Here is a 16,465-nt window from a genome sequence, read left to right on the forward strand (position 1 = left end):
AATCCAAAAAAACAAAAAAACAAAAACAAATATAAAAGGGAAAATCCTGCCATGTGACCTTCCCTACTTGCGCATCCATCTTCCTGCGCTTCCTTAGGGGATGCTGCAGACGGCTTTGCAGGCGGTTTCCCCTTCAGAAGGGCTGTCCTCCGAGCAGTGAGGGTGGAGGGCAGACGGGGGTGTCCCCCCAATACCCCGGGCATTCCCTTCGGTTAATTTCCAAGCGCGGATCGGCGCGGGGCGGGCACGGCCGCTGCTCCTGGCCCGCGCTGCCTCCTGCCCCGCCCGGCGCCGCGGGCCGAGCCGGGCCGAGCCGGGCATGGCGCCGCTGGTGCTGTACCACTGGACGCAGTCCTTCTCCTCGCAGAAGGTGAGGGGTGGGCGGGGACGCGGGGCGGCGGCCTGCGGGCCCCGGATCGCCGCCTCCCGCCGTGCCCACAGCCCCAGCGCGCCCGCGGCGGGATCGGGCGGGAGGGATGGAGGGATGGGGGATGGAGGGATGGAGGGATGGGGGATGGAGGGATGGAGGATGGAGGGATGGGGGGTGGAGGGATGGGGGGTGGAGGGGAGCGGCCGTGGGTGCGCCGAGGCGGGGCGGGAGAGCGGCCGGGCCCGGCCGTGCGGGGATGCTGCCCGGGTGACCCGGGCCGTGCCGTTCCAGGTGCGGTTGGCAATAGCCGAGAAGGCGCTGAAGTGCGAGGAGCACGATGTGAACCTGCCGCTGAGCGAGCACAACGAGCCGTGGTTCATGCGCTTGAGTTCCTCTGGAGAAGTACCCGTCCTGATCCATGGAGAAAACATAATTTGTGAGGCAACGCAGATTATTGATTACCTTGAAGCGACGTTCGTAGATGGTAATCCCACAGGCATTTCAAATGTGGTTCTTCCCCTCACCCCTTAGCTGCAGCAATGCTGGGAGCAGCTCTGTCGCTTCAGGACTCTTCATTTGGGGCAGAAGATGTTTATGGCCTCACAAGTAAATGGGCTCTCCTAATAATTAGCAGTGTGGGTTGAAAACATGTTCCTGTAAACTGAACTGAAGGCTTTCCAGCACCTTCATGAGTAGCCTTTATAAGTAAAACCTACCACTCTCCTTCTTAGCCCTTCATGAAGGATGGAGAGGCCAGGAATAGCAGCAGCACTGAGTTGCACTAGCCCTGGTGTGACACTGCCATGAAAAATAGCATACTGAACAGAGCTGCACAACTGCCTTTCTCGAGCAGGTCCATATTCTCTGTGAGATAAGAAGAAACATGCTTAATTCCAGTATAATCTTCAGTGGAACAAGGGAAGTAGAATGAGCAAATTATTTTTGGAGCTAAAATGGAGTGAAGAGGTAAAAGAGCAGGAAGGGAAACCTTTAAAGTGATTGTGTGCAGGCTTTTGAAGTTCTTTGTGCCTGTTCTGATGAAAACCAAACCAAAAAAACCCAAAACAACAACACTCCCCCCCAACAAACCCAAAACAAACAAAAACACCCTGTCTCAGTTTTTGAAGGAAATGCAAAGCTGTATTTTGTAGAGGTGTGAAGATGGCAGCATTTTGTATTTCAGGGATTTAGTGCTGCGATTTCTAAGGCATGAAGAAAACATCAGTGTATAGTGAACATAATTTGTGCTGCCTTTTAATCAAAAAAGGAGTCAGGGCCCAGGTAGGTTGAGGGTAGGGTAAAACTCAGTGATGTGTAGGAATACTTCCAGTCATGCTTTGAGCAGGATTCCTGTACTATAATTTTTACATCATTGCAGCGGTAGTAATGTTTCAGCCATAACAATATCCTGGAATTTTGGGTGTGCCCAACTGTGAGAGCATTATAGGGCTGTATGTCATGGTCACCGATTCCTAGATGTACGTAACAGAGCTGAGTCTGGTTTTCTGATTTGAAAGCCCCTTAAATATGTGTTTATGTGGTTTGCTGCATAGGAATTGGAATTATTAAAACATTTTAAAATGAACTATACATTTCTCTGAGCTGCAATAACACTGTTGAGTTATGCTGGGGAACAGTGAAGCTTTCTTAACTGTGGCTGTGTCACCTGTCCCAGCTGGACATAACTGAATCAACTTTGGTCAATTAGATGATTCTTCTTTTCCTAACTTTGTTTTTAACTTTATTTTGCAGAGGGAGTACCAAGATTAATGCCAGAAGAGGGGAGCATGTATTATCCAAGGGTGCAGCACTATAGAGAGCTTTTAGACTCCTTGCCTATGGATGCCTACACACATGGCTGCATCCTGCACCCCGAGTTAACAGTGGACTCCATGATTCCAGCCTATGCTACCAGCAGAATCCGTAGTATGTACTGGTGTAGCTCTGAATGTCTATAACTTAGTAGGTTGCTGCATTACATTCATCTCCTTTCTTAAGTCCACCTTAAACACAAAATATTGAGCACAGTTGATGAATTTTAGTTGCAGTCCTTGATGATTTGTTCATATACTTTTTATTGATTGTGTATTCTGTTTTGATTTGAAATGGGAAAGAGGAAGTGTTATTTTTGAGGTATCTGTGGAGATAATTTTTGTATCATGGCAAACTTTTAATTAATGCCTTTATGTTTCCTTCTATGTATCACAAAAGAACTAAGTAGTTCTAGGACAAGGATCAACTCCTGACAGCACGGCTGGATAATGATTTCCTGTTTACAGTTACATTCTGAGATCTCTGATCTTTTTGTCAATGTCAATGGTTTATATACTGTTGATTTTTTTTTGTCTGATGTTTTAGAATGCTCGGTAGAACAAAGTCAAATACTGCAGAGTCTCTGAAATATAATACAACTATACTAGTAGTAAGTCCATGATATCATAAAAGGGGTATGTATTAGTTTGAGAAATCCTATTTCCAACAAAATGTCTTATCCTCCTCCTTAAAATTTTTGGCAAGTCAGTTCTCTTACTGGCCATTTTGTTATGGTGTCAGAAGTGAAGGCAGGCAGTTAATTTTCCATGTAGTTGCATGAGTGATGTTAGAATCATAGGATCATAAAGTCATAGAATCATAGAATGGCCTAGGTTGGAAGGGGCCTTAAAGACCATCCAGTTCCAATGTCTCTGCTGTAGGCAGGGACATCTTCCACTAGATCAGGCTGTTTCCATCCAGCCTGGCCTTGGACACTTCCAGGGATAGGGAGTCCACAACTTCTCTGGGCAATCTGTTCCAGTGCCTTACCACCCTCACAGGAAAGAATTTCTTCTTCATATCTAATCTAAATCTACCTCCTTCAGCTTGAAGCCACTTCCCCTTGTTCAAGAACATGAATTATTCTCTTACATCAGTGCATTGTCTGGTTTGGTGGTTTTGGTTTTTTTCCCACATGTGAATGCTAACTGCTTATTGAACGATTGTGCTTTATCATAGGCATTGTGGATAGTTTTTCTTTTTCACATGTTAATAATCAGTGCTTTTGTTACAGTTCACTTTACAACATTGTCTTCTGCTTTCTTGGTGTATGTATTCTTCCCCTCTAGCTTCTAGTTGGTATAAATTGTTCTCAGTTTGCACATGTTCATACTGGTAGAGCTAACATGTAGAGCTCATCTTAGTTTTCTTATCTTTTTATGCTTAAAGCGTAGCCTACATTTTTTGATTTGAAGCATTTTTTTGGAAAGCCTGTAGATGTTTCTTAACAATTCCTTTGCATGTTCAAACATCTCCTGGATGGTTTAGTTTTCAGCTTGAAACACTGGGGTTTTTTCAGAGTGCTAGATATAATAAGGCATGAGCCAGTTGTATTTATGCATACCAAATCCAAGTAAGTAATTAATTGCATATGTAAGATTTTAGTTGTATGAGTACATCCTTCAATTTCTTCATACACTATATTAAAGGATGGCTTTCACAGTCATGTTGAAATGAATACATAAAACAGTGAGTTCATTATTCTCTAGAAAGGATTTTATCAGTTTAATTTTTAAGACTTAATTGTAGCTAAACTTTATTATCAAGTACAAGTGAGAGGTGATTCATGCTCTATAATTATTTTGTTCTTGGTTTATTATTAGAAATACTTATTTTTAGAAGAAGATTTATTAATCACTATCTTTTTGTATTCTAAGTCTGTAAGTGTGGTATTTTCTAGCAAAGCCCCATTTTAAGGAAAAGGCTATACTCATGTAATAGAAATCAGTAGAATTAACTTCAACTTTTCACATAATTCCTTCTTTAAATCATGTAATGAATATTTTTCTAGCACATCCACATAGTTCTTAATGAACATTTCCAAAAGGATCACAGACTCTGGCTTCACATTTTAGCTAAATGAAAACACCTTGGTTCCATATTCAGTGGCATTTAGGCTTTTGCTGTAAAATTATGCATGTGACCTATGGTGACCTTCAAAAAATCTCAATGTGGGCCTACCAGCACTTTAATATTGCAAACTGATGAGCTGAAGATGTGGTGGGTCAATTTAAAAAGCAGTTAAGTTTTCCAAAATGTGATGTATTTAAATCCTAACTTGGTACAGATGGTGTATTGAAGTAGTACTTCCCATTTCTTTGGTATGGTAATTTTATGCAGGCAATTGATCAGTTCCTGTGGATTGCATTATGAGTATGTTTGGATATTTAATATTTGTCATTCCTTTTTTTGTTTGCCTTGGTTTTTGGTTTTTTCTTTTTTCATCAGGCCAAATAAGTAACACAGAATCAGAATTGAAGAAACTTGCGGAAGAAAACCCGGACCTCCAAGATGCCTATATAGCAAAACAGAAGCGCCTTAAGGTAGGAAACCCCATGGTATTGGCCCCTTTATTAAGGGCTTGTTAGTGTTAGATGTTTTGGTCGCAATATAAACATTTGTTTCACCTGTCATTACCAGTAATGTCATGCAGTGGTTTAACCCTTCAAGGCATGTCCTCAGATCAGCTACACACTTCAAGTGTGTGCTGAAGTACTGGACTGGTCCACGGACTTCTAAGGTGAGTACATATCAGTGCTGGTGTTGGGCTGTTGAGCACCCTGCAGGGGGAGGCAAACCTTAATATCTGGCATCTCTAAAGTTTTTCTTCTGTTTTCTGAATTGTCGCCAGTATCCATGTAGTATCTAGCTGACTATGTGGAGAAAATACCATTTTATGAATAAACACTGTAGTATCCTAAGTATAAGCTTCTCTGATAAAAGTAGAAACTCTGTATGATGATTAAAACACTAACCTGTATGTCTATTTAGTCTAAACTGCTGGATCATGATAATATAAAATACCTAAAGAAAATACTGGATGAACTGGAAAAAGTTTTGGATCAGGTTGAGACTGAATTGCAGCGGCGAAATGAGGAAACACCAGGTGAGGAATTATTCTTGCTAAATCCTGTTAATATTTCTGTTTGAGGATACTGAGTAAACTTGTTGACAGCACCATTATAAAACAATTTTTAATGTGTCAGATTTGATACTTCCAGTATATATTGATCTATACATCACAGAAGGGATCAATACTGTTTTAAGTACTCGCTTACTTTACTGTTCCTGTCAGTGAGTTCTCACTATCTCATGAGAGTGCTTGATCACATTTTCAGCAAAATGAGTATAATCAGCTGCACAATTTTTTAATATTTTATTAACAAAATCAGAAAAAAATTAACTACAGAATGTTGATGTTACAGGTATAGGCCTCAGTTCACTATAATGATCACAACCTTAATGTTTAACACAGGTTTATTATAATCTTGTGCAGACATTATGCTGATATTTGTGGTATATGCAGGATAAACAATCTGGATAATCATTAGGCAACCCCCTTCCCTCACCCTCTTGGAAAGCAGTCCTGTTTACCTGCCTCCACCCAAATGAAAGTCAAATTTTTCACAGAATCACAGAATCATCAAGGTTGAAAGAGACTTTTAAGATCATCTAGTCTGACTGTCAACCCAGCACCATCATATCACCCCTAAACCATATCCCACTGTCCACTGCCCTGGGCAACTTATTCCAATGCCTCACCACTCTTTCAGTGAAAAACATTTCTAGTATCTAATCTGAACCTCTTCTGGCACAACTTAAAGCCATTTCCTCTCATCCTGTTAGAAAGGACTGGCCCAAATACTGAGCCCTGGGGAACCCCACTAGTGACCAGCTGCCAAATGGAATGTAAGTCCATTCACCACCACTCCCTGGGCCTGGACATCCAGCCAGTTTTTCACTCAATGAAGAGTGTACCCGTCCAATCCATTTCTCCAGGAGAATGCTCTGGGAGACAGGTCAAAGGCTTTCAGATGTCTAGATAGACAATATCCACAGCCTTTCCCTCATCCATTAAGCAGGTCACTGGTCATGGAAGGGGGTCAGGTTGGCCAAACAAGACCTGCCTTTTGTAAACTCATGCTAGCTGGGTCTGTTTCCCTGGTTGTCCTGCACATGCCATGTAGTGACACTCAGGATGGTCTGCTCCATGACCTTTCCCAGTCAGGGAAAGGATGGATGAGGAGGTCAGGATGGCAGGTCTGTAGTTTCCTGGATCCTCCTTCTGACCCTTCTTGTAGATGGGTATTACATTTGCTGATTTCCAGGAAACAGGGACTTCTCTGGTTAACAAGGACTGCTGGTAAATGATTGAAATGACTGGCAAACTTTTGACAGCTCCCTTCTTACTCTTGGGCACATCCCATCTTGACCCATAGACTTGTGGGTGTCTAACTGGCATAACAGGTCATTAACCATTTCCTCCCAGATTATAGGGTCTTCACTCAGCTCCTCATGACCACCTTCCAGCTCTGGGAGCTGGATATCCTGAGGACCTTGGGTCTTGGTATTAAAGATAGAGGCAAAGAAGGCATTTAGTACTTCAGCCTTTACCTCATCCCCTGACACTATGTTTCCCCTTGCATCCAGCAAAGGATGGAGACTCCTTAGCCCTCCTTTGGCTGCCAATATATTTACAGAAACTGTTTTTGTTGTCTTTAACTGCAGTGCCCAAATTAAGTTCCAGTTTGGCTTTCTTTCTAATCTTCTCCTGCATAACCTCATGACATCCTTGTAGTTACCCCCCTCCTTCCGGAGGTGAGATACAGTCTTTTTCACTCTGAGTTCCAGCCTAAGTTCCCTGTTTAACCAGGCCGGTCTTTTTCCCTGACAGTATATGGGGACCTTTAAGAATTCCTCCTTAAAGCTTGCCCATCCTTCCTGTACTACTTTGCCCTTCAGAACTGACTGCACGGCACTCTGCCAATCAGTCTCCTAAGCAGTCCACAGTCTGCCTGGCAAAGGTCCAAGGTGGCAGTTCTGCTGGTGCCTCTCCTTACTTCATCCAAGTAAGGATCCACTTTCAACTGAAAACTCCATCATTTCATGGTTGCTATGCCCAAGACAGCCACTGAGCACCACATCACCCACGAGTCCTTTTCCAGTTGAGAGGTGTTCTCTTCCACACACTCCAGGAGCCTCCTAGACTGCCTCCTCTCCACTGTGTTGTATTTTCAGCAGGCATCTGGCGGGCTGAAGTCCCCCACAGGTACAAGGGCTGGAAACTGAGAGACTTCTGCCCGCCTCTTGTAGAATGCATCATCTGCCTCTTCATGGTGGCTAGCAGGTCTGTAACACAGTCCTCTGTGGACATCTGCAATGCTGACCTTCCCCCTGATCTATACCCACAGACACTTAACCTTGTCAGCATCCTAAATTCTGTTAAAATGGGATTAGCCTTCTGCTTATTCACAGCGTGGTTCTAGTCCCAGTGGTGCTAATAGAAGTCCTTCCCCTAACTTCTCTGGGAACTGCATGAAGCATCAGTCAATATCAACTGCATCTGCTCAAATCAATAACTTTTTACATTTAGCTCTATAAATAGCTGTTGTAATAAGTACCGGTTACTATCGTAACTGTAGGTTTGAACCAGCAGTTGAAAATCTAGATTAAATTTTCTACTGACTCAACAGTGAAAGAATCAAAGAAAATATTTTACCTCATACAGGATGGAAGGATTTTGTTCAGCAAACTACATCTGCCATCAATTCCAGCAACCCCTGTCCTTTCTCTGCTAAGTAGCCTTTCCAAGGAGTCAACTGATACAGTATTGATGAGCTTATGAAAACTGCTGGGATCACAGGATTTTGTGAAACATAGGGCTATTGCCTTTTGGGATTTTGTCTGAGATATTCCTGTGATCTGTACTGCTCCAGGTCCTGGTCCAACTCAGAGCTCCTGCTTCTCTTGCAACTGCTTGAATCCCTCAGCTACTGCTGCTGCCACTGCAGGCATCTTTCTTTCACACAGGATAGATTCTTTCTTCTTTTCCATCACCTTATTTAATGCACTGGATGAGTTCCCAGGTATCCTTTCAGCAGCCTAGGATATGCTCCTTTTCTACAGAGGCCTTTCTTTCACACCTGCGTAAACAGTCAAAATGGACTGGTACCAGCTTTGTGCCAAGCTGTAGCTTTTCTCTGGTGGCAAATGGATTGGAAAGGAAATTGCAAAATTTCTCCATTTCCAGAGAGGTGCTGCTAAGTGTTCATGCCAGTGTTTTTGCATGCCTGCTGTGTGGGACAAGCTACAAAAGTTACAAATGAGAAGGGAACAGCATAGTTCTCCCTATTCAAGATCTAGGCTAGAGCAGAGTACTTATGCTGGCAGCTGTGATAGCTGTGCTGGCTATCAAGTTTCATATCCTGGGTTTCAAAAGTTCTTGGTATAGTCAGTACACGTCAGCCCTTTCAGGTGGTGGTGGTTCCGATCACTGACAACGAAGTGTGATGCTGCCTGGCAGTGCCTGCTCTGAGCCATCCCAGGAAGATTCACCTCTTTCCTTTGACTGGAGAGGGTACCTGGGGTCTCCACCTGTGCTCCTGACTAGTGGTGAGCTATGTGAATATTTGTCATTTCTCAAACATCTCAGTGTAAAACCCCCATGGTTTGGGGTCTGAGAGACACAAAAGAGTGACGAGTAGGCAAACTCCGTCATCTCACTGAGCTGATACATTTGGTGCAAGTCAGTCATCTGATCCATTCCTTTTTGACTTGAAAGCCTCCAACAAGTTAGCTGGAGCTAGTTCTTGAGTGAATGCCATCGAGCTGAGTGACACAGGCAAGAAGACAAATCCTTCAGACAAGTGGTAGCTTTTCAGTAAAAGCTAAACTGCCTTCTTCCTTTCCAATTCTATTTAATTCAATCCATCTTTGAGAAATGTAGTAGTTGAGGAAAGTAAGTGTTTACTGTGGGTTTTAATTTATGAACCTGGAATGTGGATCTTTTTTCCTTAACAAATATAGGCCAGGCTGCTGAGCCTAAGGCTTTACAATATTGTGGTAAGAGTGGACGGGGATTAGTAAAATGTTGATTGATTAAAGTAATATTTTAGCTGAAGTGTTTTTGCTGTTTATTAGATGGTACTTTGAAATAGCACTAAAGCAAATGTGCTTATATTCCATTAATTCCTAATCCTTTACGTTTTATCTCTGCTTAGAAGATGGAAATCAGCCTTGGCTCTGTGGTGATTTCTTCAGTCTGGCAGATGTATCACTTGCTGTCACATTACATCGCCTGAAGTTTCTGGGATTAGCAAGAAGAAACTAGGGAAATGGAAAGCGGCCCAACTTGGAAGCTTATTATGAGCGTGTCGTGAAGAGAAAAGCATTTTACAAAGTTTTGGGACACGTCAACAATATATTAATCTCGGCTGTCCTGCCAACAGCATTCCGTGTGGCCAAGAAAAGGGCTCCCAGGGTTCTTGGCACGACCCTGCTGGTCAGCATGCTGGCGGGAGTGGGTTATCTGGCTTTCCTGTGTCTTCGGAAAAGATTTGCCAACATGGTGCTATCGATTAGAACCAGGCAAAATTATTTTTAGACCCTGTCTGTCCCTGGTGGTGATGGGAGGACATCTCTACACCCCACGAAAATATCCTCAATAAAATATAAATGTAGAAGAACAATTATGTCTGTGAAGTAGAACATTGTCACACAGTAATCATCTCCTGCTGCTGTATAATTGGGTTGGCAATGCTGACGTTTTTCAAAAATATATGTTGGGGGGAGGCAAAGGAAAGAAGAGACTTTTCAGCCAAGGGCCTATTACTGTGACAGTGCTTTGTTAAAGTGGTTTGTGTCTCCTTTACCCAGCAGCTGACCTAATTAAAATGCTTGTATTTAATAGATATGCAGCAATGTGACAGCTTTTCAATGTAGATGAAATGCATTACTGTGCAGAAACCAGCATTGTTAAAATACTGAAAATAGCTCTTACTTTAAATGCTCAGAGTAAGATTTAAGTGTAACATTGTGCCTGTTGTATACGGGAGCAAGTTTCTCTATACTGATTAATGTCTGTTGATTTGCAGTTGGACCTTTAGGAATGTGTTAAAAAGTAATCTTGTGAAGCCACTTTTGTCACTGTATGTTCATGCAGCAGTACAGGAAAAGACCTGAAACAGGTATGAACAGCAGTGATTTGTGCACCACACAAGTGAAATTCTCCAGAGGCATCACTGGACAGCAGATACTAGAATTTTGCTGAAATACAAATGGGAGTGAAAAACCTAACACTTGTCTTTCAAAAGCCTTTTGGGCTCAGCTGCAAACTCTGGCAGAATCAAATCGAACTATCTTAGTGCACATTTGCTGCTTTCATTGGGGTGGCTTGATACAGTTAGCTCCATATGAGTGTCCCATGTACCCTTTCTTGTTTCACTTTGAGCACTGGCTATTTTTTGCACACTTCTTGGCAACATTAGCAATTGCATGTGCCTCTATAAAATACTTGCTCAAAACGTGCCACAGCCAACTAGAAAACATATGCACAGCAATGCATTTTTGTATAAGTAATTAAAAATAGTTCACTATCTATCAGTCTGGTTAGATTGAAGGTAAAGCTCTAATTTAGCAATCTCTTTACTTATGGATAGGGATCGTGCTGATGGTAAGTGAAAAATACAGTACAGTTTGCAGACAGATGATTTGTACTGCTGAATTTTTGCAAAATTGCAGTCTTGTAGCATGGAGGAAAGGTGTAGAAAAACATTTTGATTACTTCCTACTACTCAACAGATGCTGTGAGTTTTATTAGTTTAGAACTGAGCTCCTGTTTCAACAAGAAATGTACATTTACCTGAAAGTAGACATTGAATCATTTTGGAGGAAAAAAAGCGTTTGGAAAGGGCTGAAAATTCTCATGACTGTTTGGTAAGACTTTTGTATGCCTGATGAATGTTTGAAAGCCTCCGTTTTGTTTACAAGTTGTACACAGCTGCAACAAACAAAGCATAGCTTTAAGTGTTTGCCTATCAAGAATCAGTGCTAATGGGCCTAAGTACATTTTAGGTTCGGTGCTGGTGGCTGTGGTCTCTGCACAATTGCATTTAGGTGTCAAGAAGATCATCTCAAGTTTGCTGGACAGAACTAAGGCAGTTTCTGTCTGGGCAGTCTCACCATCTAACACATATCAATATGGATAAAATTATTGAATACTCCTGCTTATTATTTAATACTGTACTAGTTGTCTAGCAAAAGTAGACCTAAATCTCATTACTCCTTTTCAGTAATAAGAAGCATCTTACCTAGGAAAAAATGCGCTTTTTTATTTGTTAAAAAGACACTTTTATGTAATTACATTTCATGACCCAGTTGTTCTCAAGAACTTGTTGAATTAAATGTGCTCTATTTAGAAAAGCTTTATTATCTCTAGAGTGAGTTTAATCCAACAGTACTATTAATGTACTGGCAGCTTTAACTGAGTTTGTTGTTTGTGTATTGCAGTTCATCTGCATTTACTTGTAGCTATCAAATTCCACTAAGTTAATAAACACAGAGTAAGACCTGTAACTTAATGCTTCCCTAGCATGTATTTCTGTCAGACCATCTGTAAAGTGTAATTTGATCAAGTCATAGCAAAATTATATGTATACAGCTTAGCTTTCTTTAGAGTGAAGTGACCACCAGATGTCAGTGGTCCTCCAGGACTCTGCTCTGGCGTTCCTCTGAGGCAGGAAAACACTACTTTTCACAGACAAAAAGCTTGTGATCTCAGCATAAGAGGATTGTGAGCAGCCTCATCAGACGAGCAGTTTGTCCAGAGCTCTGGAAACAGCTGCATGGGTCAACCACAGGTTTTTTCTCTGACACCTGCCACTTATGCTTGTGTAGTTTTTACACTGGGTAAGTGAGAAGCCAAAGTTGATATAATACTTCACATGAAAATGAACATTACTGAACAGCAATTAAACTTGTCATCTGCAAGAATCAATGTGGATAAAACTTCTACTGTTGAAAAGTTTGGATCCCTGGTTTGATTCATGTCTGTTAATTCAACTGTTCAATATCCTACTTATTTTCACCACCCTGAAGTACTGTGTACATTGATTTCTGTACAGGTGGCAGCAAAAGGCTTATCCATGATTAAATTCCTCAAAATAGGATGAGATTTAGAAGCACATATGCTGCATTTAGCTCTTTGTGCAGGATATCTTTTGTGCTTGTAAAGTTTCTTTTCAGCCTGGCTTATTTTCTTTCTGGTAGGTCTGTACTATTTTGATTTGGTACAGAAGCAATCTTCTAGTTTTCATTTACTATTTGCTCTCATATAATGCATCAGATATATTTCATATCTTTATGTGGGACCTGCACAATAACCATCAATTCTAAGACCACTTTCTAGTCTTGTTTATGTCTTCTGTGTCAATAAAACAAAGCACATTTGAAGATTACACAGTATTGCTGTAAGGAGTCTGATGCTATTCAAGGAGAGAAGCCCTTGAACACCTTTTAAACCAGTCTAAAAGGTGTTCAACAGTTTGCCTTGCATATATATGGAAACAGCAGTAACAATGATGTTTTCTTTCATTGTCAGTCTGAGCTGTATATGTATGAGGTTCAACAAAAGCTATTCGATAAAGTAAAAAAAAAAATAAGGAAGGCAAGCAAGTTTTTTGTACTTTCAATTAATCCATAAAAAAAAAACCAACGCAAAAAACCCCCTCCACTTCTGAGTGTGTCCCTGATTCATTGCTGAGCTGCAGCAGAGGGGGCTTCTTTCTGTAAGGGGCATGACGAGCACATAGTCTGTGTCCACACTGACATTGTCTTTGGTGAGACTAAATGGTGTGCCCCATTAAATGTATGTTAGTCTGGCCATAAACTGTCCCCCCCTTTTTTTCCTTTCACTGTACGAGTCTGTATTGGGCCTCCTTCCTTGTTAAGCAGAAGAATAAATAGCAGCACTTGAGGCTTGCGTGCATTGCCTCTCACTGTCTTGAAAATCAGGAATGCCTCTAGGATCAGGTGGACAGCTGGTAGGGCTTGAGTTTCAGGAGATTATGACACCTGTAGTCTGTGCACCAACTTTGAAGTAGCCTCGATGTTTTAGCATTAATCAGAAGTATACACAGAGCTCTTGCAGTGGAAAGCTTATGTCTAAACAGACAAGAAGCAAGAGCGAATGCAAAGGTAAGTACAGCAAGTATAAATTCCTTGTCCAGGTTCACAAAGCCATACCTCCACTTTTGCATGTCACATTTTTAAAGGCATTTTTTACTTAAGTCTGAGTTTTAAGGGAGCAAGGAGCTAGTAAGCTTTAGAGAGCAGATTGGCATGCCCTAATGCATGAGGATTAGAGAGAGCAGCAGATGGAAAGTAGGTGAAAAGTAGTGCGTCTAGCTAGCTGGAGCACACTGTGCTCTGCAATAAGGTGTATGACAGATTATTGTTTGCCAAGGCCTCCTTATTATCTCTCTGTTTAGCCAATGTTAGACAAAGAGGTGTAAGGTTGTGCTTAGGCAATTTATAAGATGTGCTGAGGAAATCAAAAGCATGTAGAAAAATCCCAAACAAAGTATGCTGGGTTTTGTTCCCTCTTTTCTCTATAAAGAAATTTTTAGTTTTGGTGCAGTCCCAAGTCATAAAGTCAGGCACTCAAAACTCAGGAAATTCCAGAAGCCAGAGTTCTTACAATACTGTTAACTCACTCATACAATACTTCAATTGCCTTTTTATTTCTGTTTTTCTTTCTAAGTTACAATCATGGTGCTTTATTTAATGTGAAGTTAAAAATGTTGCACCATAAAATACTTAGGCTGTGGATAAGCTTAGTGTTGTGGGAAGAATCTGTTGGAATCTGCAGATCTGAAGGCCTAACTATTTCTGTGCTTTAAATCAGCATCAGTATTTACTACAGTTTTAAATACTCATCAATAATTATATAAATGTGTATTGTGTAAACTAACCCATAATAGCATGGACCAGTATTAATCTACTTTACATATGGTAATATATATTGATATTCTATATACATATACACTATAGTATCCCTATTAATCCCTTTCATATTTCATTTGCTAAAAATGGCTAATTGACAATCATTTATTTTAGTGTGTTACTTGCCTTTATAAAATAAATTTGCATTTATATAGGTAAAATTATGAAAATTTCATGTAATTGTAGAATTATAGAAAATTTTGGGTTGGAAGGGACCTTAAAGAGCATCTAGTTCCAAGTCCCCTGCTGTGCACAGAAGTCTTCCCCTTTCCTTATTTACTCTGATAGCATTATAGAGTATTTGATAACATTGGTTACATTATGACTGTAGGGACTTGAGAATATACATGAATGTATTTGGTGCTTCATGTTAATTGATCATCCAGATCAGAATCTGCATGCTACTGCATTTGGACTGAATAGAAAGCTTTTTTCAGAAAGGTTACCTAACTTGAAGCATTTGAGCAGATGATGCCTGTGTTTCCATAAGCAGCAGAAAACGGAACGTTCATAGGGCCAGACCAGATGTGAGGGGACCACTGGTTCTGTCACCTGCTCACTGAGGCATTCACCTTACAGAAAGTGGAGTCCTTCTCCCCCACTTTGTATTGAAATAGGTAAAACTCAGAGGTAGAGATAAAAACTCCTCAGTCATGGATACAGGCCCTATGCAGTAGGTTGCAGAGCCAGGCTCCCTCTTTCCCAGCACAAAACACATCTGTCTTTACAGAAATCAGAGGCCATTCCTTTGACAAAAGGGAGTTTGGACGTGTAGAGGGCTGAGACTGCCAGTCACTCAGCAGCTTGATGGAGAGCAGGGCCTGCCACACAGCTTCCTCTGCCAGCTGTGTTTAAAAGCCAGCAGTTAGCAAATGCCGAGCTCTTGGTAAGGATGTCTTTAGGTACATAACACAGGTTTGGGGAAAGGGAATGAATTCCAGGCTCTGGAGCCCAAATGAAACAAAAGAAAAACTGTCCAGAGAAGTTCCATCACTATAACTTGTGGTCCAGCTCTGTGTGGCTTTTCTGCAGGTGGAGAGAGGCTTTTGGATTGCTGCTTCTGAGGACATATTGTTGTATCTCACTTCAACTATTTAACTGAAATCAATGTAAAGAAGAAGAAATATCTGTCTCTGTTGAATACATGGTGAAGCCAGCCTCCCAATACAGATATTTATGTTGGATCACTGTTCAGAAAGGTACTGTGAAAGCATATGTTTTGAACTATGTAACTCACCTCAAACACCTTTACACAAGCCTAGACACTGAAGTAGAAAAATTCAAATTAGAGGTCTGGATTGCACCCCAGAGTCAGAGGCAGTAAAAACAGAAAGACCTATTGTTTAGATTTTTAGGTCTTCAGCTAGAAATACTTCCAGAGACAAAGATCTCACAGGAAGTCTGTACCAGATGCTCTTTGTCCAAATCTTGTGCCTTAAGAATTTGTGCACCCTTCTGTTGTGCTGAATTAAAGACAGCTCTAAAATACAGAATCCACTAAAACTTAGACAGGAAACAAAATTGGCCAGTGTTGCAGTAATGGGGGTATCAAGATTTCAGTTTCTAACAGAGAGCCAAATTCAGATCTGGTATGAGTCATTGCTACAAAAAATGTAGTGGTGCATCTACTTACATGGGATCTGAATTTGATTTGATTTTAAAGTCATTATGACATGAATCACATTTTACAACTTTGCCTTGACAGGTTTTGTTTTAATCAACCTATTTGTTACAGAGACAATGAGAGCTGTACAGTATCTGTCTGAAACAAAGGAAATATGCATAACTTAAGCTTTTAAAAGCTGTGTAAGCTTTTAATATGGGCATATATATATATATATATACTGAATCAAAACTTTTGGAACATGGAGTTATTTTTGGAATAAAGAATTCTTTTAAAACAAGTCCAAGAATGTATGTTTAGGAATGATTCCAGAACAGCATAACAAGTTTTTTATTCTTTGGATTTGAAAGAGAACCAAAAAGCTATAGCTGACTCAATTTTTCTGTTGTTAACTGCCAATTTTAAGTGTGATACAAGGAAGCTCCAGCAAATAAAAAGATAACAGATTTATCTTTTTTGTGTATATATATATATATATATATATAAAATATATAAAATAACTGTGCTTAGCTAATTTTCTTAGGTAAATCATATTGGATAAGAGTTCTGCCTCTTGTGTGCTATAAGAAATCAACAGTGTATTTTTTGTGCAAAGTAAGAGATGGAAATATTCCCAAAATGGCTGGCAGAACAACATTGGCAACATTGGCTGAGACTGC

General features: G+C 40.8%; 1 protein-coding gene across 1 annotated transcript; it reads left to right on the forward strand.

Moving 5' to 3' along the window:
• Window positions 1-91: 91 nt before the first annotated feature.
• GDAP1 (ganglioside induced differentiation associated protein 1) lies at window positions 92-12,374 on the forward strand. Its single transcript, XM_032127780.1, is given in 6 exon segments — window positions 92-370; window positions 662-854; window positions 2,123-2,296; window positions 4,631-4,725; window positions 5,174-5,288; window positions 9,403-12,374. Coding segments are annotated over 6 exon segments (1,011 nt in total). The 5' UTR covers window positions 92-319; the 3' UTR covers window positions 9,786-12,374.
• Window positions 12,375-16,465: the final 4,091 nt, after the last annotated feature.

This window comes from Corvus moneduloides, chromosome 1 (genome assembly GCF_009650955.1).
Source record: "Corvus moneduloides isolate bCorMon1 chromosome 1, bCorMon1.pri, whole genome shotgun sequence".
Taxonomy (NCBI): domain Eukaryota; kingdom Metazoa; phylum Chordata; class Aves; order Passeriformes; family Corvidae; genus Corvus; species Corvus moneduloides.